Source organism: Schistocerca cancellata, chromosome 2 (genome assembly GCF_023864275.1).
Source record: "Schistocerca cancellata isolate TAMUIC-IGC-003103 chromosome 2, iqSchCanc2.1, whole genome shotgun sequence".
NCBI classification, from domain to species: Eukaryota; Metazoa; Arthropoda; class Insecta; order Orthoptera; family Acrididae; genus Schistocerca; species Schistocerca cancellata.
This window is the reverse complement of record NC_064627.1, coordinates 6,583,869-6,607,278: the sequence shown is the minus strand read 5'-3', so window position 1 is coordinate 6,607,278 and position 23,410 is coordinate 6,583,869. Positions and strand designations below refer to the sequence as shown.

The 23,410-nt window shown below is 40.2% G+C and overlaps 1 protein-coding gene across 2 annotated transcripts in view; it reads left to right on the top strand.

Annotated features, from left to right (window-relative positions):
- Positions 1–23,410, top strand: part of LOC126161294 (filamin-A) — a 917,852-nt gene that overhangs the window by 862,209 nt on the left and 32,233 nt on the right. Inside the window, exon 45 of one of the 2 annotated variants that reach the window (XM_049917033.1) lies at positions 21,773–21,911. The exons of the other annotated variant lie outside the window; for it this stretch is intronic. Within the exon in view, the coding sequence (XP_049772990.1) occupies positions 21,773–21,911 (139 nt within the window). The remainder of the gene's footprint in view (positions 1–21,772; positions 21,912–23,410) is intronic. 2 annotated transcript variants of the gene reach the window in all.

Genomic DNA, 23,410 nt, shown 5'->3' with positions numbered 1-23,410 from the left:
TTCCTTCACAATATATAAGTAGTGTGACTCTATTCCTTGCAGTATATAACTAAAGAATTTTCTATTAAAATGAACTATGTGTGCTATTTATTGTGCAGATAATAAAATTCAAGGATAACAAACAAACTGTTGCCCCAAAATTAAAAGGCACCAATGAAACGAGAATGATACAAGGACTTTCTAACTCTGTACTTGATTACAACAGAATTTTTAGGCACTGCAAAAGTGAAAAGAAATTCACCACGCAGGTGAAGAGCGGTTGTTAGAAATAAGGATTGCTACAGAAATGTTAATTTGATACTGCACATGGACACTGGAAGTGAACAAACAGTTTTTCAAAATCTAATCACTGTTTTATGACTATGCTATGGCACACCAAATGTCAGAGGCCTTCCCTGACCGTGTCTTCGGATTTCGCCTTCTCTGTGAATATACCATACTCACCACAGTCTTCAATGTGGCAGAGCAGATGAGTCAGATGAGAAATTTCTCGTGTGCTCTGATTCCCTAAGTGCCCACCGATATTGTAACGACATAACCAGCCGTGGGTTAACTCGTAAACAAAGACCTGAGCGAACTGCTTTAGATTGAAGCATAGTCTCATATCTCTCCCGTGCTTGTGGGTGTGATTGGGAGATGGGGATACACTAATCGTGGCCTGCACCTAAAAATAGGAGAGGGAAGCAAAGATTAGCTGAGCACCTTGCAGAAAGTGTAAGGAGAGCTACAAGACCACAATACAAAATCCCTGTTATTACTGGAATCAATGGAGCACATTTTTTAGGTCGGTCAGACAAAGACTGTTGAAAGACACGAGGACAATACGAGACCATTATACAGTTAATAGTTTCCATAAAAATAAAATTAATATGTTTCATCAGAACATTAGAGGGTTGAAAAACAGATTATTGTATGCCCATAAGATATGGAAAATTTTGAAGTGATAGATGTTCTTTCCCTCTCTGAACACCATGTAACTGGAGGAATGGAGAAGTTAAATATCAAGGAAGATAGACTTGCATCATTTTCATATAGAGTTAACATGGAAAAATGAGGAGTTGTAGCATATGTAAAAGTTACACATAAAGTCAAAAATGTTGAAACAAATATCTTTTGTGTTGATCAGAAACTAGAAGCATGTTCTTCGTAATTGTTGTTGCAAAATATTTCTCTGATAATTGTAATAGTGTACAGATTCCCCTCTCACAAACTTCCAGCTGTTTATGAGAAGTCTAGATGCATTATTGAGCTACCTGTCAGATAAGAAGAAACAGTAGAAACAACAAGTTGACTGTTACCAGTCACCGTTTTATTTATTTCCACAACGCGTTTCAAAGGTTTAAATCTTCATCATCGGGTGATACATGTGATGTGTTATGACAGCGAAAGGAACCCGTGACCACTGGAGGCAGTGCCACAACATCGTAACACAACACACACACAAATGTCATACTAACTAATGTAAATCCACCCGATGATGAAGGTTTAAACCTTTGAAACACATTGTGGAAATAAATAAAACGGTGACTGGTAACAGTAAACTTGTTGTTTCATTTAATGTCAATAACAGTCCTAGTAAAGCCTATGCTAAAATGTTCACATTTAAAGAAATAGTAGTTTGTAGAGATTTCGAGGTAGATTTCTTAAAAGATATGGACAGGAAAAATGCACTAGAATTATTATTTGGGTGTTCCAATCAGATTTCAGTTGTCAATTTTCCGATGTGTGTGCAACAAAATAACGGAACTCGGACTGATAACATTTTTATTGACAGTGCTCGAGCTGAAACCATTAATGTGTACCCAACTGCTTACGGGCTATCTGATCGTGATGCACAATTAAAGGACATGAACAGTATACCTTACAACCACAGGGCAGGATCGTACAACACGAGGAGGCTTATTAGTGAGAACAGGGCAGAATGTTTTAAAAGTAAGCTAAAAGGGGTGGTATGGAGTGAGGTAGAAGAGCTACTAATGTCAAATTCAATTCACTGCATAGTACATTCATGTCAATATTTGACAGTTGCTTTCCTAAAAAAAATTATACAGAAGATCCATTAAAAAAAAAAAAAAAAAAAAGAAGAAGAAGAAGAAGAAAGGAAATAAAGGAACACGTGGGCTGTGGATAACTAAAGGAGTTAAAATCTCATGTAAGAGGAAGAGGGAAATTTTTGTAAAGGCCAGAGTAAGTTAAGATCCAGCATTACTTGCATACTACAAAAAATACTGTAGTTTTTTTTTTTTTTTTTTTAAGAAAAGTCATTAAAATGTATAGAAGTTTGCATGTCACAATAGAAATAAATAATGCAGATAATAAGATTAAAACTATATGGAACGTTATTGAATGTGAGACAGAACAGTCATTCAATGTAAAAGGTATGATACAAACGTAAACTAAATGGCAATGTCATGACTCATATTCACAACCTGCAAGTACCTTTAACTATCACTTTCTGATTGTAGCAGCAAACATAGGATTAAATGGTTCACGTGAAGAAGCAAAAGAACATACACTACTGGCCATTAAAATTGCTAAACCAAGAAGAAATGCAGATGATAAGCGGGTATTCATTGGACAGATATATTATACTAGAACTGACATGTGATTACATTTTCACGCAATTTGGGTGCATAGATCCTGAGAAATTGTACCCAGTACAACCACCTCTGGCTGTAATAACAGCCTTGATATGCCTGGGCATTGAGTCAAGCAGAGCTTGGATGGCGTGTACAGGTACAGCTGCCCATGCAGCTTTAACACGATACCACCAATACGCCAGTCACTACTCTTGATTAATCAAGAGTAGTGACTGGCGTATTGTGACGAGCCAGTTGCTCAGCCACCACTGACCAGATGTTTTCAATTGGTGAGAGATCTGGAGAATCTGCTGGCCAGGGCAGCAGTCGGACATTTTCTGTATCCAGAAAGGCCCGTGCAGGAGCTGCAACATGCTGTCATGCATTATCGTGCTGAAATGTAGGGTTTCACAGGGATCGAATGAAGGGTAGAGCCACTGGTCGTAACACATCTGAAATGTAACATCCACTGTTCAAAGTGCCGTCAATGCGAACAAGAGGTGACCGAGACGTGTAACCAATAAAACCCCATACCATCACGCCGAGTTATACGCCAGTATGGCGACGACGAATACACGCTTCCAATGTGCGTTCACCGCGATGACGCCAAACACGGATGCGACCATCATGGTGCTGTAAACAGAACCTGGATTCATCCCAAAAAATTACGTTTTGCCATTCGTGCACCCAGGTTCGTCATTGAGTACACCATCGCAGGCACTCCTGTCTGTGATGCAGCATCAAGGGTAACACCAGCCATGGTCTCCGAGCTGATAGTCCATGCTGCTGCAGACGTCGTCGAACTGTTCGTGCAGATGGTTGTTGTCTTGCAAACGTCCCCACCTGTTGACCCAGGGATCGAGACGTATCTGCACAATCCGTTACAGCCATGCGGATAAGATGCCTGTCATCTCGACTGCTATGATACGAGGCCATTTGGATCCAGCACGGTGTTCCGTATTACCCTCCTGAACCTACCGATTCCATATTCTGCTAACAGTCATTGGCACTCGTCCAACGCGAGCAGCAATGTCACGATACGATAAACCGCAATCGCGATAGGCTACAATTCGACCTTTATCAAAGTCGGAAACGTGATGGTACGCATTTCTCCTCCTTACACTAGGCATCACAATGACGTTTCACCAGGCAACGCCGGTCAACTGTTGTTTGTATATGAGAGATCGGTTGGAAACTTTCCTCATGTCTGCACGTTGTAGGTGTCGTCGCCGGCGCCAACCTTGTATGAATGCTCTGAAAAGCTAATCATTTGCATATCATGACATCTTCTCCCTGTCGGTTAAATTTCACGTCTGTAGCACGTCTTCTTCGTGGTGTAGCAATTTTAATGGCCAGTAGTGTATTAAAAATGTCATTCCATAAAACTTTAAGCAAGAAGTACCACCAACATCCTACACTGAAATTATTAAGTGATAAAATTTCTGAAAAGCAAAAGCTCATATGGTGTTGGTGGAATTTCAAACAGAATTCTGAGAACTTGGCCCAGCTCATAAGTAATGTCCTTAGTGATATATGCAATGCATCATTGGCATAGGGAATTTTTTCAGTTAGGTTAAAATACACAATTATTAATCTACTTCATAAGAATGGTGGCAACACAGACTTACACAATTATCATCCATTTTCCTACATCTTTTTCCAAAATTTTCCCAAAAGTAATGTACCCAGCAGCAGTCAGACATTTAACTGGACACAGTTTACTTAGCATATCACAGTCTGGATCCCAGAAGGGCAGCTTGACAAGAAAGTTATTTGTACGAGAATGCTATTTGTACATTCACTCATCAGGTAGTACAAGCATTAAATAACAATGTGCTATTTTTTATGATCTTTCCAAGATGTTTGATTGTGTAGATCATGATGCTCTTATAGAAAAATCAAGCTTTATGGAATTTATGGTTTTACACACAGGTGGTTTGAATCATAACTAACAAACAGACTGCAAAAAATTGTGTAGAATAATTGACACAGTGTTTGAAAGGTAGAAAATTTTAGTGATGGGGGAGGGGGAGGAGGAAGCAAAATCATAAAGAGAGTTCCACAGGTTTCATTTTGGGTCCACTCCGATTCCATATATACTGAAACCCCACATTTACACTTTTCAAGGGATGGGAAATAACGTTTTAAGCTGTAAAAGTTACGTATAGGATCCCCACTTGCACGTTATGTATGATACATGTACATAACAGGCATCAAAGGACTTGCGAGGGACTTGTTTATTATCTAATAAAAACTGCTGATGTAACTGGAACTGATAACTGTCTGGGAAATAGGAACGTTTGACTCAATTTTATATGTCATAATCGATGTCTTTGAAAGTGTGCAGTTGTCATTCATTATTTAAATAATGAACTACTGAACTAGTTACGTCCTTTTTCATGCTTAGAAGGATGCGTTTCAAAATTTTTTCTCGTCAAGTGCAGATATGTAAATAAGTATTTTGTGTGGTGTTTGAATATGTGTTATTCTGCGTCTCTTGCACTGTGATTGTCTTTCTGAGGTTATCAAAACACACACACACACACACACACACACACACACACTCACACTCACACTATCACTCAAATTGAATCTTCCTGGCAGTTTAAAACTGTGTGCCAGGCCGAGACTCAAACTCGGGACCTTTGCCTTTCATGGGCAAGTGCTATACCAACAGAGCTACCCAAGCACGACTCACGACCTGTCCTCACAGCTTCAATTCTGCCAGTACCTCGTCTCCTACTCTCCAAACTTCACAGAAGCTCTTCTGCTAACCTTGCAGAACCAGCATTCCTGGAAGAAAGGATATTGTGGAGACGTGGCTTAGGCACAGCCTGGGGGATGTTTCCAGAATGAAAATTTCTCATTCTGGTATCACTTAGATTGTTTGTGTAACATCACAAAAGATACATACATAAATACCGCACTTGACAATGAGCACAAATTCTAGAAACACGTTTTGCTCATCTTGAATAAAATACGTAACCGACACTATGTTTAAACTAAAAACATGTGAGCAACACAAAGTGAGTGACAGTGTCAACTAGCGCTCCAAGTGGCCATACACCGAAACATGCTACATATGGTTTGACTTAGGTGTCATGATGATCACAACCATCACGAAACTGCATTTGCGCAGTAGATGCAATTTGAAAATGCTTATGATTGGTCATGATACCTTCATTCGAACGAATCTAGTTACACCCATCAGCCACCACGCCAAGTAGAGCTTGGCAGTGACGGGAGATTCAGCACAAATTGTTCCAACTGTTCCACATTTACTGGTTCAAATCCGCTGAGGAGAGTGCTCTGGTGTCAAGAAACTTAACCTCGTAATACTTGTAAACACTACTGGATGCCCCCCTGTGGGTCCAGGGGTTAGGATAGGCCCGAGGTATTCCTGCCTGTCGTACGAGGCGAATAAAAGGAGTTTAACATGTTTTGGCCTTTATGTGATGGTCCCCTGTAGGGTTTGAGCTCAATTCTTCAAAATTTTCCTGAAGAGCGAGCCAGTTGGGGAAGGGCACCTTGCAAGGTGCATCGTGTCCATCGTGCATTGAGATCGTTAGCCCACTTTCTCGTCGTCGCATTGTAGTCCTGCTCATTCTCCATCTCTTGCGCAAGGCTACCATTCTGGTTGCATTTTCCACAATGTACTGTGCAGTGTCGATTTCTGCGTCGACGATGACCATGGACATCTTTGCACCTGATATCCAGCATGGTAGCCAGTCCGTTGTGGTGGAGCCGCCATGTACCCTGTTGGTTGTAGCCCCCTGACCACACGGGAATCGCTCTGTCGATGCCTGTGCCGTGAACTCCCCACGTATGCCAAGGGGTAGATGCCCATCCCTCTGGATCATTGGGACTCCTGGCAATGGCTATCCTGCCAGGTGGCCTTTGCTGCGGCTGGGTGGCGCCCGTGGAGAGGGCCCCTGGTCGGAGTGGGTGGCATCAGGCGGATGACACGCGATGAAGTGTAGTCCATCATCTCTTGCTGGTGGTGAAACACCAGCAATCTCTAAGTGATCACGAGCTCAATTCAACGCACAGAAGTTGTTGTTGTTGTTGTTGTTGTTGTTGTTGGCATCTTCAGTCCGGAGACTGGTTTGGTGCAGCTCTCCATGCTACTCTATCCTGTGCAAGCTTCTTCATCTCCCAATATGTACTGCAGTCTACATCCTTCTGAATCTGCTTAGTGTATTCATCTCTTGGTCTCCCTCTACGATTTTTACCCTCCACGCTGCCCTCCAATACTAAATTGGTGATCCCTTGATGCCTCAGAACATGTCCTACCAACAGATCCCTTCTTCTAGTCAAGTTGTGCCACAAACTTCTCTTCTCCCAAATCCTATTCAGTACTTCCTCATTAATTATGTGATCTACCCATCTAATCTTCAGCATTCTTATGTAGCACCACATTTCGAAAGCTTCTATTCTCTTCTTGTCCAAACTATTTATTGTCCATATTTCACTTCCATACATGGCTACATTCCATACAAATACTTTCAGAAACGACTTCCTGACACTTGAATCTATACTCGATGTTAACAAATTTCTCTTCTTCAGAAACGCTTTCCTTGCCATTGCCAGTCTACATTTTATATCATCTCTACTTCGACCATCATCGGTTATTTTACTCTCTAAATAGCAAAACTCCTTTACTACTTTAAGTGTCTCATTTCCTAATCTAATTCCCTCAGCATCACCCGACTTAATTTGACTACATTCCATTATCCTCGTTTAGATTTTGTTGATGTTCATCTTATACCCTCCTTTCAAGACACTGTCCATTCTGTTCAATTGCTCTTCCAATTCGTTTGCTGTCTCCGACAGAATTATAATGTCATCAGGGAACCTCAAAATTTTTATTTCTTCTGCATGGATTTTAATACCTACTCTGAATTTTTCTTTTGTTTCTTTTACTGCTTGCTCAATATACAGATTGAACAACATCGGGGAGAGGCTAGAACCCTGTCTCACTTCCTTCCCAATCACTGCTTCCCTTTCATGTCCCTCAACTTTTATAACTGCCATCTGGTTTCTGTACAAATTGTAAATAGCCTTTCGCTCCCTGTATTTTACCCTTGTCACCTTCAGAATTTGAAAGAGAGCATTCCAGTCAACATTGTCAAAAGCTTTCTCTAAGTCTACAAATGCTAGAAACGTAGGTTTGCCTTTCCTTAATCTAACTTCTAAGATAAGTCGTAGGGTCAGTATTGCCTCACGTGTTCCCATATTTCTACGGAATGTAAACTGATCTTCCCCGAGGCCGGCTTCTACCAGTTTTTCCATTCGTCTGTAAAGAATTCGTGTTGGTATTTTGCAGCCGTGACTTATTAAACTGATAGTTGGGTATTTTTCACATCTGTCAACACCTGCTTTCTTTGGGATTGGAATTATTATATTCTTCTTGAAGTCTGAGGGTATTTCGCCTGCCTCATACATTTTGCTCACCAGATGGTAGAGTTTTGTCAGGACTGGCTCTCCCAAGGCTGTCAGTAGTTCTAATGGGATGTTGTCTACTCCCGGGGCCTTGTTTCGACTTAGGTCTTTCAGTGCTCTATCAAACTCTTCACGCAGTGTCATATCTCCCATTTCATCTTCATCTACATCCTCTTCCATTTCTATAATATTGTCCGCAAGTACATCGCCCTTGTATAGACCCTTCTATATACTCCTTCCACCTTTCTGCTTTCCCTTCTTTGCTTAGAACTGGGTTTCCATCTGAGCTCTTGATATTCATACATGTGGCTCTCTTTTCTCCCAAGGTCTGTTTATTTTTCCTTACCCCTAGTGAGATAAGCCTCTACATCCTTACATTTGTCCGCTAGCCATGCCTGCTTAAGCATTTTGCACTTCTTGTCGATCTCATTTTTGAGACGTTTGTATTCCTTTTTGCCTGTCTCATTTACTGCATTTTTATATTTTCTCCTTTTGTCAATTAAATTCAATATTTCTTCTGTCACCCAAGGATTTCTACTAGCCCTCGTCTTTCTACCTGCTTGATACTATGCTGCCTTCACTACTTCATCCCTCAAAGCCACCCATTCTTCCTCTACTGTATTTCTTTCCCCATTTTTGTCAGTTGTTCTCTTATGCTTTCCCTGAAACTCTGTACAACCTCTGGTGGTGGTTGTTGGGATGTTTAAGGGGGACTAAACAGCTAAGGTCATCAGTCCCCCCAACCTCTGGTTTAGTCAGTTTATCCAGGTGTACATCCTGATATAATTCTTTTTCTATTTTCTTACTGTCATCCTATCGGAGAAAACAAATCGTTAGTTCCATTGCACTCTGCTCCCTATCGACCGTTTGTTGCTGCGGGTTGGGGTCATTGCCCAACTCAATAATATTTACATTTCTGTCGCGTGTCGCCCAAGTATCAGCTGTTTGGTTGTTGACATTAACTCGCGTCGCATTGGGAGTTCCGTTAGGTAGGAATTGAGGGTTGCTGTATTGCATGTGTCGTGGCGGTGGTCCATTGTGATTTCCCCATACATTATTTCGCCCGTGACTGTAACTGGTATTGTCATTACTGTTATTCCTGCAATACATGTTTGGATGTTGTTGTATGTTGTTTCTCTGAAAATATCCTGGATTGTACCTGTTATCCCCTCTTCTTTGATCTCTCTGATTTTGGTTCCTTCTTTTGTTGTTATTTTGAATATAACTGTTATTGTTCTGATTGTAATTACTGTTCGGATAACCATTATAGTAATAATTACCGTTTCGCTGCCAATGCTGCGAGTTGTTTCTCCTAATATTGAATGGATTTGTCCCAGTGTAGTGCGAATTGTTTCTTTGAGTGTTTTGTTGTGGTGTTGGAGGCGGATTCCAATAGCCTCTGTCATTTCTGTTGTTGTGCGTATGCAAATTTCTTGGATGGATCGGATACAGTTGATTGAAATTCCTGATCTCATCTCTGTAAACAACATCTATCTCATCAACATAACCGAAAAAATTCCTTATGTTGTCCTCGGACACTCCTATTAATTTATCACGGTAAGGAAATGGTAAGTGGCTTTTAAGTGTTCTAATTACGTGTGGTAAATCTGCTGGTTTTGTCCAATATAATGTTTTGTCTAGGTAGCGTTCAAAGTATTGACGTAAAGTCTCGTTCTTCGGGTTGTAAATTTCTGGATTGTATACTTCTCGTTTTAAACTTTGCTGTTTTGTGATCGACGAGAATTCCTCGATAAATGCTTGTTCAAACTGTTCAAATGTTAAACATCGTCTTTTAATTGCTGCTCCCCACTTAGCTGCTCTTCCACGTAACAAATTTGTAACATATCAAATTTTATCAGCTTCTAGCCAATGTCTCGGGAAAATACCGTCAAAAGAGCGGGTGAAAACAATCGGATGCACTTTGTCTGTCTCATCACATGAAAATGTCTGAAAGTATCCATGTCGTACTAATGTTTCATCAGCTACTCCCGATGGTATTATGGGTCCTGCATTTTGTGTCAAACTGTGCATAGTATGTGGTGATATCTGATAGTAATTTTGATCTTGTGGTAGCATTGAAAATGGTTCATTGGGATTTGTATCACTCATTGGTAATCCTATTTTCAGCTGTGTGCTGGGTCTAGTATTATTTGGATTCTCATTTGTGTTTTGGTTGCCTGTTATGGATTTTGGTATCACTGACAAACTTGATATTACATTTTCTTTAAGTTTACGTACCTCTTTCTGAATATTATCTGTTTCTCCCTTTACTTGTTCCTTTGTCTTATCTAAAATGATCTGTGTCATTGTCTCAAATTTCTCATCTAAATAATCATCACATAATTTGCATACATGTACAAGTTTCTCTGCTAGAGTTGTGTCATTCTTTAAAGATGCTACATCTGCTCTGTCTTCAAGTTTTTCTAACTTTTCCTGTAAGGATTTCTGCTCCAATGTTACATCATTTAATCTGTCTGAAAGGTCTGTAATCGTCAGGTCTAAGTGTTCTTTGTTTGTTTCTACGGAATTGTGTGACTGTCGTAATTCGTCAACTTGGGTACTGGTTTTCTGTTGTTCAAAAACTACTGTTTACAATTTCTCATTACATCGTTGTAAGTCAGTTTTTGTCTCATCACTGAATTCCAGAAATACCTTTTCTTGTCTCGTAACCTTGTCTGATAAGTCAGTAAATTTCCTTCCAAGACTACTGGTGGTTTCTGTCAAGTCGGCAATTTGTCTCGATTGTTTTTCAAAATTTTATTTTATGTCCCGTGTCAAATTTCCCAATGTCACCTTTTAAATTGTCGTCTAAAGCGTCAAATTTTCTGTTTTGGTCACCAAGTAACTTCAGAATCTGGGTGAGCATGTCAGAGTCCTGTGTCTTAGTTTCGTCATTTTTTGTGTCTGATTGATGTCTGGTTCTGAAGTTGACGTTGTCAATGTCTCGTTTTGTCGCGTAGTACTCACTCTCCATTCGTCTGTATATCTGTTTAAATATAGGGGTTGTTGTCTTAATCGATCCGGTAAAATTATGTCTTGAACATCCTCAGTATTAAGGTCAATATTCATTTGACTGTTGGACATGTTTTGCAATGTGTCACTTTCACTAAGCTCGTCCGCGGAAATAATTTCTACGCGTCTAGCGTCCATCTTGCGATTTTCGTATTTAATTGCAAATAAAATTTTCCAATGGCAAAAAATAAAAATAAATAAATAAAAAAAAAAATGATATGTTGAAATCTGAAATTTCTCTTATGGAAATGGATATTTCTATATGATTTTTAATTAGAAATTGAATTATTAAACTGGTACTGAAATTTCCCTCTCACAAATAAATGACAGTGAATATGCTCTTCACTTATCATTTGCAATAATAGTAAACCAATTTTAACTACAATTAGGAAAAATAATTTCGAAATAAATGGATTGGAATAAAGGAAGTACAGATGGCTGCTTGAAACTGGAAAAAATGTAAATTTCTGTACTCACCAATTTTTTTTTGTTCTTCAGTCTTATGTTGCAAATGTAGCGTCAGATATACAGTTTTGAATCCAAAATTTTTCTTTCGCCTCCATGCAAATTATTTTATGGAACGTTTTCCTTTTCCTTTTTTTTTTAAGAAATTAATTTCCTCAGCATGAAAATGAAAATTAACACGAATTAATAACAGGGAAAACAATATTGTTGTAAATTTCATGCAAGTAACGTTACAATATAAATGAATGAGACTTAGTCCAAATTCGTTTTCTGATGCTATTAAGTGATTAAAATTAGATAAAATGTCCAAAATTTATAATAATTGCACTTGTATCAAATCCGGAGATTGTAAGTCCTGTCACCAGGACGCCAATTGTAGTGTTTCCTTTACTCGGGGTTCTGCCGTGAAAATATGAAATAGAAAATCTGATTGGGTTTTGAATTTTGGTGGTTTCAGTTACGGATAAGGCGGACTTCGTATTATTGATTGAGATAGTGCTGTAATTTGACCGTGCATGGCAGACCGGGTCGGCAACACTACAAAAAGTGACTGTACGGAAATAGCATCAGAAACTAGTGGAAATTTACCTTATAATCTTGTTAGAAACACAATACTAATTACAATATAGCCTTCATGGCTGTCCTCTTAATTCCCTTGTAGGATGACCCGTCTTTCACTTTTCTCCGTCTGTTGAAAACTTCAAGTTGTCACTGTCATGATCAATTCACAAATTTGGCGATAACCACCTCGAATCACTATTGAAACAACCTCGCTTTGTAATATAATTTTAATTTCCACCCAAAAGCACATTCAACACAGCGTGGAAAAATACACGTCTTTCGTATCAAGACAAGAGAGAGAGAGAGAGAGTAGTCAATTAGCTGTTAAAAACAAAACCTACGCAAAAAAAAAGAAAAATCAAAATTATTTACAAAAATCGGTCGATGGCGCAGCGCTCTTCCGCATGCGCGATCGTAAATTATATCTTTGTATTGGTGGAGGTGCGGTAGTCAAAGTACCATTACAAAGGGAACATCCTCTCATTCACTACATGCTGCAGTGAATCCTATAACGCGCCATTTACGGAGTGGGAGCTTCTCGGTGCCTTTGCACATTGCCCCGACACAGCTCCTGGGCCTGATCGCATCCACAGCCAGATGATTAAACACCTCTCATTTGACTACAGGTGACATCTTCTCATCATCTTCAACCAGATCTGGTGCGATGGCATCTTTCAATCATCATTCCAGTGTTCAAACCCAGTAAAAACCCACTTGATGTGGATAGCTATCGGCCCATCAGCCTCACCAACGTTCTTTGTAAGCTGCTGGAATATATGGTATGTCGGCAGTTGGGTTGGGTCCTGGAGTCACGTGGCTTGCTGGCTCCATGTGAGGGCGTCTTCCACCAGGGCCACTGTACCACTGATAATTTTGTGTCCATCGAGTCTGCCATCCGAACAAGCCTTTTCCAGGCGGCAACACCTGATTGCCGTCTTTTTTGACTTACGTAAAGCATACGACACGACTTGGCGACATCACATCATTGCCACATTGTGTGAGTGGGGTCTCCGGGGACCTCTTCCAATTTTTATCCAAAACTTCCTGTTGCTCCATGTATTCATTGTCCAGGTTGGTGACTCCCATATTTCCATCCATATCCAGGAGAATGGAGTCCCGCAGGGCTCTGTGTTGAGTGTGTCTCTATTTTTAGTGGCCCTTAATGGTCTAGCAGCAGCTGTTGGGCCCTCCGTCTCACCTTCTCTGTATGCAGACGACTTCTGCATATTGTACTGCTGCTCCAGTACTGTTGTTGCCGAGTGGCGCCTTCAGGGAGCCATCCACAAGGCGCAGTCATGGGCTCTAGCCCACGGCTTCCAGTCTTCAACCCTAAAGTCATGCGTTGTCCACTTCTGCCGGCATCGTGCCATTCATCCGGAACCTGCACTTTACATTAATGATGATCCACTGACTGTATTGGAGACAAATCAATTTCTAGGACTGGTTTTCAATGCTCGATTGACTTGGCTCCCTCATCTTTGTCAACTTAAGCAGAAGTGCTGGGGGCACCTCAGTACATTCCGTTGCCTGAGCAACACCAATTGGGGTGCAGATCGCTCTACGCAGCTGCAGCTCTACAGAGCCCTTGTCCAATCCTGAATTGACCGTGGGAGTTTGGTTTGTGGGTCGGCAGCACCTTCAGCATTGCATTTACTCGACCCTGTGCACCACTGTGGGGTTCAATTAGCGACAGGAGGTTTAAGGACGAGTCCGGTGACCAGTGTACTGGTGGAGGCTGGAGTCCCTCCACTGCAGATTAGACATGCACAACTGCTCGCCAGTTACGCAGCACACATTCATAGTTCCCCTGAGCATCCGAATTACCGTCTCCTTTTCCAGCCCGCGGCAGTCCATCTCCCGCATCTGCGGCCAAGCTAACGATTGTAGTTCGTGTGCGGTCCCTTCTCTCCAAACTGGAGTCCCTTTATTTATCACCTCTACTTGTGGTCCGTTCACGTATGCCTCCATGGTGTACACCTCAGCTGCAACTTCGTCTGGACCTTTTGCACGGCCCTAAGGACTCTGTTAACCCCGCCGCTCTCTGCTGTCACTTCCTCTCTATTCTTGATGTGTTCCAGGGCTCTGAAGTGGTTTACACCGACGGCTCAATGGCTGATAGTCACGTAGGCTTAGCATATGTTCATGGAGGACATATTGAGCAGCACTCCTTGCCAGTTGGCTGCAGTGTTGTCACTGCAGAGCTAGCGGCCATATCTCATGCTCTCGAGTACTTCCTCTCGTGCCCTGGCGAGTCATTTCTCCTGTGTACTGACTCATTAAGCAGCCTACAAGCTATCGACCAGTGCTACCCTCGCCACCCTCTGGTAGCGTCCATTCGGGAGTCCATCTGTGCCCCGGTACAGTCCCGCCATTCCGTGGTGTTTGTGTGGACCCCAGGACACAGCGGAATCCCCAGCAACGAACTTGCCGACAGGCTGGCCAAACAGGCAACGCGGAAACCGCTTCCGGAGATAGGCAACCCCGAAACTGACTTGCGCTCTGTCTTACACCACAAGGCTTTCTAGCTGTGGCAGATGGAATGGCATAACAGCACGCACAACAAACTGCGTGTCATTAAGGAGACTATGAATGTGTGGAAGTCTTCCATGTAGGCCTCTTGCAGGGAATCGGTTGTCCTCTGCCGGCTCCACAGTGGTCATACGTGGCTAACGCACAGTTACCTACTCTGTTGTGAGGACCCGCCTCAGTGTTGCTGTGGCTCCCATATGACAGTCGGCCACCTCTTGCTGGACCGCTCACTTTTAGCCGCTCTGCGGCAGACTTTTAACTTTCCCAGCACTTTGCCTTCGGTGTTGGGCAACAGTGCCTCCACAGAAGCTTTAGTCTTACATTTTATCCGTGAGAGTGGGTTTTATATTCCTATCTAGATTTTAGCGCATGTCCTTTGTCCCTCTGTGTCCGCCGCCCTAGTGCTTTTAGGGTGGAGGTTTTAATGTATTGCAGAGTGGCTGGCTTTCCCTTTTTGTTCTTGTGGTCCGCCAGCCACTGTAATCTGCTTTCTTGTTTTACTCTCTTCTGTTTCTAGTGTGTGTCTGTTGTTTTCTTGTCCTCTTGTGTTCCTTTTAGTGTTCGTTGCCTTTCCTTCGTTCTTGTGGCTTTTCCTTTCTTTCCATTTTGTTTTATATGTTTTGTCCATTTTATTCTCACACTCGTGGAATTGTTTTTTTAGGACCAAGGGACTGATGACCTCAATCAATGACCTCATAGTTTGGTCCCTTCTCCCACCTCTAAACCAACCAACCAACTCCAACTACTGGATGGCCAACATCATGCCAGCATCATTTTTTCTCCACAAACTTTTTTTATAATGTATAAATCACGGGAAAATTAAAAATGTATTGACACAAAATCAGATGGAAATTTACATTGTGGGCATAGGAAATTTGATGGGACTGATAAAAATGTCATAAATGTAGGGAAGACATTAATTCTGGGAATGTAAAAGTGAGGTGAGTACATGTGAGTAGATGCGAATGACCTTCCACTTAATAATCAACAAGCAAAATTGGTACTTTTTGCTGTGATATTAGTGTTGTAGTATAGAAATCTATCAAGAGATTTTTCAATAGCAGTTTTCAAAGCATTATTTTGTGGTTCTCTGAAAATGGACTGCCCATAAATTTTGGAGGAAAAAAAAAAAGAACACTCTGCATTCAGTTCTGAACAACAGTCAGTCATACCCACAATTGATATAGCTTATGAACAGGAGTCAGGAAGTAGTGTACAGTACTCCAAATTTTTGGGTGTACGTATTGATGAAAATGTGAACTGAAAGAAGCTTATTGTTGTGCTTCGCAAAGAATTAAATTCCACTACTTTGATTTTCATAGAGATGTATGAATCTCTTGATTTATTTTGCATATTCCTGCTCAATAAAGTTGTACGGAATAATTTCCTGGTGTAACTTATCAATTAAAAAGAAGCTATTGATTACAAAAAAGTGAGCAGAAGAATAATTTTTGGTGTTCACCCACAGATATCATATAGGTACCTCTTAAGGGAGCTAGGCATTTTAACTGCGCTGTCACAATACATATATTTGGCAGTGAAATACAGCATAAATAATCCATCACAATTTGAGAAGAACAGTGATGTACATATCTACAACAGTACAGGGAAAATGACCTTCATTGTTAAAGCTGTGTGTGGCTCAGCAACAAATATTTTTGGTCATTCGCCCAATAACTTAAAATGTATGACATATAACAAAGCAAGTTTTAAATGTAATTTAAAATCATTTCTTCTTAAAAAATGGTAGATAACTAAAAAAATGAAGTGTAGGTCCATGAGTAGACCTAAAAATAATACTGTGTTCATTAATGTTAACACTAATCATGTATACGTATCATGTAAACTGACTTGTTCCACATGATTTCGATAAAAGAATCGTTCAGATGGTCTATGGAAAGTGTAACTAACTAACTAACTTGTAGAATGTAAATACTTTTGGATTAAAGGAGATCACTCACCGAAAAGCAGAAGCATTGAAACCCCATATCACACCTGTGCGTATGTGGTCGCGTGGCTGTTGGCCTGCATGGTGCAGACCCAATTCTCTGTGTGTGTGTTTGTGTGTGTGTGTGTGTGTGTGTGTGTGTGTGTGTGTGTGTGTGTGTGCAGGGTTGCCACAAGTTTTGGAAATCTGGGAATTTCAAACATGTCAGGGAAATTTGATAAAAAAAGAAAAAAAACACTGGAAAAAATCTTGTTTTTGTCTCAGTAGATGAAATGGTTTGTTTACTGACATGTCATGCATCATCGCTGGCTGGGTGGAGCTGAGAACGTGCACCGCTTCCCTACTCCCTCATTCCTACTGCTTCTCCCCTCCATACCAATCCCCTCAGCTTGCAGTCAGTGCTGCCGTAGCTTCTTGCCACTAGTCTAGCGGCCATTGTTGCCACCACTTCTTGCGGCTAGCCTAGCAGCTGTCAAAAAGAGACATGGAGGTGTGAGGAGTGGTTGGTTTCGATCTGATTCTTAGAGATTGTTGATGCAGCGGCTGGAGACAGAGGGCATGTGTGCATGATTTGTCTCTGAGTGGTTGTGTGGAGGTTTGTGTACTCTCGTTTCCTGACAAAGGCTATGGCTGAAAATTTAGTTGTTAGAGTGTGATTGTCCTTTCTACATGCCTTTCTGTGGCTCAGTTATCATCTTTGTAGTGAGTTGCTACCTGTCCTCATTAGTATTGATTCTCAGGACATTTACGCAAGTTGTCTGTTGTATGGATTGATCACCGCGGTGAGTGGACTTGTCATGGTTCTGGAGGTTACATCATTATTTCTAGCGCATTGCTGGATGCTGTCTCTGTGACAAGAAGATGGAACACGTCTTAAAAGTATTACCAAGACTATTGTTTGTCTGTTAATATGGATGTAAAGTTAGTTTTTTTTACTTACTACGACAGTGGGGCCGGCTTTTTTCTGTTAGTGTCCATGTGTCTGCACACACTTTTACACAATCTATATTAATTGACACACTGACAGTGAAACTTTGCCAGCATCAAGCGTGTGCTGTACAACTGTTACTTGTAACAAAGATTTTGACAAAAAAAATATGGCATAGGCCTACTTTGCACAGAGATGTAATTTGTTCTTATTTACTTGTATTAAAGTTGATATAAGGCAAATATTTTAATCAGACTGGTGATAACATGAGAGCACAAAAATAAAATAAATTAATTAATGAATTACTATAAGAACAACCTTCAAGTTATCTGATGTGTTATTCCTATTTGTATATTAACATATAATACAGTCAGTTTATAGCAAATATTTTAATGAAGATTGGCATTAACTTTAATGCCAAGGAGTCAATAATACAGTGTTATTCTATTTGCAGTGAGATACAGCTGTTTGTATGAGCTTGACCTTTATATTTAAATTTTAAATAATAACAAAGCTTCAAATGAACTGTTGACTTATTTCTGTTCTTACATTAAACAATGGAAAATTCAGGATGGAATGTAACAATAACAGAGAAGGAAAGTTGCTACTTACCATACAGCAGAGGGCAGTGTTGTCTCAGTTCTCTGAGACTGCAGAAGTGTGTGCAAGCTGCATTTGCGTGAGTGTGTGTGTGTACGCGTTTGTGTATGTGTGTCTACTGCTGAAAAAGGCCTTACTGGCCAAAAGCTGTAATTGTGTGAATCTTTTTGTTGTGCCTATTGCGACTCAGTATCTCCGCTATATGGTGAGTAGCAACTTTCCTTCTCTGGCATTGTTCTTACGTTAATATTATATGTAGTATTAGTAAGAGTATTTTCTGTTTATTTTAGCTAAAGGTAATATGTAGAAAAGTTATAGTATTTATAATGGACTATAGCTGTTTGTATGACTGTACACATTATATTAAAAAACCAAGAACAAAAGTTCAGGTGAACTATTTACTTATTTTTGTTCTTACATTACCGTGATCTGGAATATTTGTAAAAGCCGATTCTGTTTGTTCCAGCTAGAAGTAATATGTATAAAAGTACTGATTTATTTTAACAGTTCAGGGCTTTACCATTTAGAAATATAGTACAGGTTTTATTCTGTGGTAGGATATTTACATTGACACCAGTGTAGTTAGGATGTAAGGAGAGACGTTGGAAGGGGAATTTGGGGAGGGGTTATTTAGGGAGGGGTGGTGATGGAGAGGCAGTGTAGGGTTGGTTGAGTGGTTACTTGTTCTGAACAAGTAAATCTTCTAAGTTCTGATGGAAGAATTTGTTTCTCAGTTCAGTTTGGTCATTGAGTAAGTAGTCAGATGCTGTATTTGTGTAGATAAATATTTCAATTTCTTCAAGAAGGTCAAATATCATGCCTTTGTTTGCAAAATGGATCATTTGGAGATTTGTTATATGTTGTTTGCAGAATGATTGTGTTGGGCAAGATGTGAGGCAAAGCTGGCTTAATTCAGGTTGTTAAGACATAGTGCATCTATGTGTTCTTTAAATCTTGTTGTGAAGCTTGCACATGAGTTGCAAGTGAACTTGTATGCACCTGACTTTTGATAGTGTTGCATAGTAGTTTTGGTGTAGGTATGATTTTATTGCAGTTGGTTGATTTAATTTTACTCTATGGATTAGTTTATCTGTAATTGCAGGGTTTTACCCATCATTCAAGGCAGTAGATTTAATAATTTCTGTTTCTTTTTGTCTTTCACTTGTGTCCATTGTGATTTGAAGCATGGGATTAACTATTGTTCTGAAGAATGGTTTTTTTATGTATGCCTGGATGGCAAGAGCACTTGTGTGTGGTAATATTGGTGGTTTTTGGCTTTCTGAGAATTTGAAATCTATGCTTTTGATTTTAATTTGAGATTGTTAAATGAAGATAGTTAATGCCTTCTGGTGTTTCATGTTCTACTGTGAATTGAATTTTGTTGTGTAATTTATTAAGTTTTGAGTTGTTCCATTGAACAGAATGAGAGTGTCATCAACATAGCATTTGTAGTAAAGCAACTTATCTTTTAGTTCACCGGCCGGGGTGGCCGAGCGGTTCTAGGCGCTACAGTCTGGAACTGCGCGACCGCTACGGTTGCAGGTTCGAATCCTGCCTCGGGCATGGATGTGTGTGATGTCCTTAGGTTAGTTAGGTTTACGTAGTTCTAAGTTCTACGGGACTGGTGACCTCAGATGTTAAGTCCCATAGTGCTCAGAGCCAAAGCAACTTATCTTTTAGTTCAGTTTGGGACCTAAAAAACTTGTTTTTGAGATTATTAATATATATTTCCGCTACTGAGCCTGCAAGGCTACTACCCATTGCCAGTCCATCTTCCTGAGTGTAAAACTTGTTGTTGAACACTAAGAAGTTGTGTGATAATATAAGCTTCAGGATCTCTATGAGTTCATAGATTTCAGCTCTACCCATGTTTGAGTAAGTTATTTCTTACTACACTGATTTTTTCTGTGACAGGTATGTTTGTATATGTGTTGACTGTGTCAAGAGATGCAAATCTAGCTGTGGCTGGGATGGGGATATCTTTTATGCTATTAATGAGCTCATTACTGTTTTTGATGGAGAAGTTATTTCCAAATACATATGCCTTGTGAATAATATCATTAAGTTTCCTGGTTATTTTATAGCTTGGATTATTGATGGAGTTCACAGTGGGACATATTGGACATTCTGATTTATGGGCTAGTTGGCCTATGCCATATCTTTCTGTCAAGATCTTTGTTACAAGCAACAGTTGTACAGAACATGCTAATGCTGGCAAAGTTTCGCTGTCAGTGTGTAAATTAATATAGATTGTGTAAAAGTATGTGAAGTGATACAGCAACTGGCCATCAAAATGGAAGCAGACAGATGGACACTAACAGAAAAACAGCCCATACTGCCGACTGCCCGCATCTCGTGGTCGTGCGGTAGTGTTCTCGCTTCCCACGCTCGGGTTCCCGGGTTCGATTCCCGGCGGGGTCAGGGATTTACTCTGCCTCGTGATGGCTGGGTGTTGTGTGCCGTCCTTACGTTAGTTAGGTTTAAGTAGTTCTAAGTTCTAGGGGACTGATGACCGTAGCAGTTAAGTCCCATAGTGCTCAGAGCCCTTTGAACCAGCCCATACTGTTGTAGTAAGTAAAAAACTAAATTTACACCCTTATCAACATGTAAACAATAGTCATGGTGATACTTTAAAGCGTGTTCCATCTTCTTGTCACAGAGCCAGCATTATGCTAGAAATAATGATATAACCTCCAGAAACTATCTGAAGATGAACCTGAAAAGGTTCGCGAAAACCAGTTCATGGAATAAAACACAATTATTCAAAAAAGTGACTGGTTGCAGTTTTATGTAACTTGTTAACATTTCTAGATGTAGTTCATTAATGGTCCAATCACTTGGTGGCTTAGGAAGTGGAGAAACGTCATGAGCAACTGGCCTCATGGCTGAGGGCAGGGTTGGATATTGAAAAGCCTATTTTGATTTTGCAGGATACCCTTTCACTTTGATCAAGTAAAAATACCAGTCAATGTCACCATCCCTGTTTTCACGCCACACTGTTAGTACCGGTAGTAACTACCATTACAGTGTAGCATCAAAATTCTTTCTTAAAATTGTATGAAAACTACTGAGCGAAGTGGCACAGTGTGTAGCACACTCACACAAGACTTGCATTGAGGAGGCCAACAGTTCAAACCCACATCTGGCCATCTTGATTTAGACGTTCCATGATTTTCTTGGATCGCTTGAGGCAAATGCTGGGAGGGCCCCTTTTGAAATGGCACAGCCAATTTCCTTTCCCAATTCGAGCTAATGCTCCTTCTCTAATGACCTCGTTGTCGACTGGATGTGAAACACTGATCTTTTCCTCCCTCCCCCGTATGAAAACTCACCAGATGTCAGCACAAGCCAGAATTTTGACTTCTGTTTATGATAACTAACACTATTTGGACAAGCCCAGAGATCAAAACACACATAGAGAAGATAGTTTCCCTATTGCATCATGTCTTTATCATTTTGTCTTTAATGGAAAGACACGTTTAAATATCCTCCATTCAAAATCAGTTTTACATATAAAACATTCGCGTAGCGTGTTTCACATTTCCAGACTACAACCACATTAGGCAAAATGTCGTAGTAATATGGATTAGTGAAAGGTATAGGTACACTGCCATCAATTGCGTTCACTGTGAAAAATGTAATATGAATAATGAACAATAATGAAGAATGTAACACCACAGTCGTTCTATTTTCACTTCATTTCTGCAGGATTGCCAGAAGTGACTCTTACGGGTATGAAGGCTGATGTTAAAGTGCAGCTCCAGAACTTGGGTAATAGCACCTACAGAGCAACATACATACCTGCTGTTCCTGGAACGTACCTCTTGAACGTTATGTGGTCCGAAAGGTTTGTAGCTTATATGTGTTATCAACAACTAAAATTATCAGGCAATATGGAAAATCATCTTACAGAAGTTGGCGATTTAAATAAATTCTCTAGTTAATTGGTTGAAACTAGTAGCTTTGAGAACATTCATTCCACTGTGTTTCAGCATTTTTTCCCCATAAAAAAAGCTCATTGGCAGATTATTATTTACCCTCTCTTAATTTCAAGATGTAACCACTATTAGATTAGGGGAACTCTTATGTTCAGAGAATCTGATTGGAGGAGATCCTCATGCCAGCATTTTGATCCATTTTTGAACTAAAGTAAGGTGTTAAGTCTTATATAGATTGTTCTTGTTCCTAATACTGGTTTCTGAACTGAATTTTTTGTTGGAATGGGGGATATATTATTTACAACAAACTTCATTGAGCAATAAATATACTGAGATGCAGGCTTCCACATTATATTCATGAATTCATACAAATAATGCATATTACACAATTTTGAACTTGGAAAACTTTTGTTTGGCTTGGAGTGTTACGTCAAAATATGATATTGTATGACATTATGGCATGAAAGTAAGCAAAGTATGACAACTTTTTTATTTTTATGTCACACGTCTTGTAACATTTGCATTGTGGAAAAGAATTTGTTCATATGTTACAGCATTTCTGTGAAGTGCTCCTTCCAGTTTAATTTACTACCAAATTGTAACCCCAGGAATCTAACACTATCAGTCTTTTATAGTGTATCTGTACTTCTCAATATTTCATGCATATGCTGGTTGGAAACTTCTTTCATGCTTTGAACTGCATATGGGAGTCTTTTCAAAGTTCGATGACAGTGAAGTGGCTACAAACCATTTATTAATGTCCAAGGAAATGTGATCAGCAGCCATTTCTAAAACTATGCTCAACGTTGATATTTTATGGAATACAGAAGTCATTAATGCACAGAAGAAAAAGCAATGGCCCAAAGGCAAACTGTTGTGAGACCTAACGTGTAATCAGTTCTTAGTCTCATGATGGCAGGCAGCTCAATTCACTGGTCTCTCTTACTGACATTCATTGTTTCCTGTTTATGAGATATGACTTGATCCATTATGCAGCAATGCCAGTGACACCATAATATTCTAATGTGTTGAAAAGGAAGTTGTGGTAAATGCAGTCAGGTGGTTTTGACAAATATCTGCAGCTTGTAATTTGTTGTTGTTGTTGTGGTCTTCAGTCCTGAGACTGGTTGGATGCAGCTCTCCATGCTACTCTATCCTGTGCAAGCTTCTTCATCTCCCAGTACCTACTGCAACATACATCCTTCTGAATCTGCTTGGTGTATTCATCTCTTGGTCTCCCTCTACGATTTTTACCCTCCACACTGCCCTCCAATACTAAATTCGTGATCCCTTGATGCCTCAGAACATGTCCTACCAACCGATCCCTTCTCCTAGTCAAGTTGTGCCACAAACTTCTCTTCTCCCCAATCCTATTCAATACCTCCTCATTAGTTATGTGATCTACCCA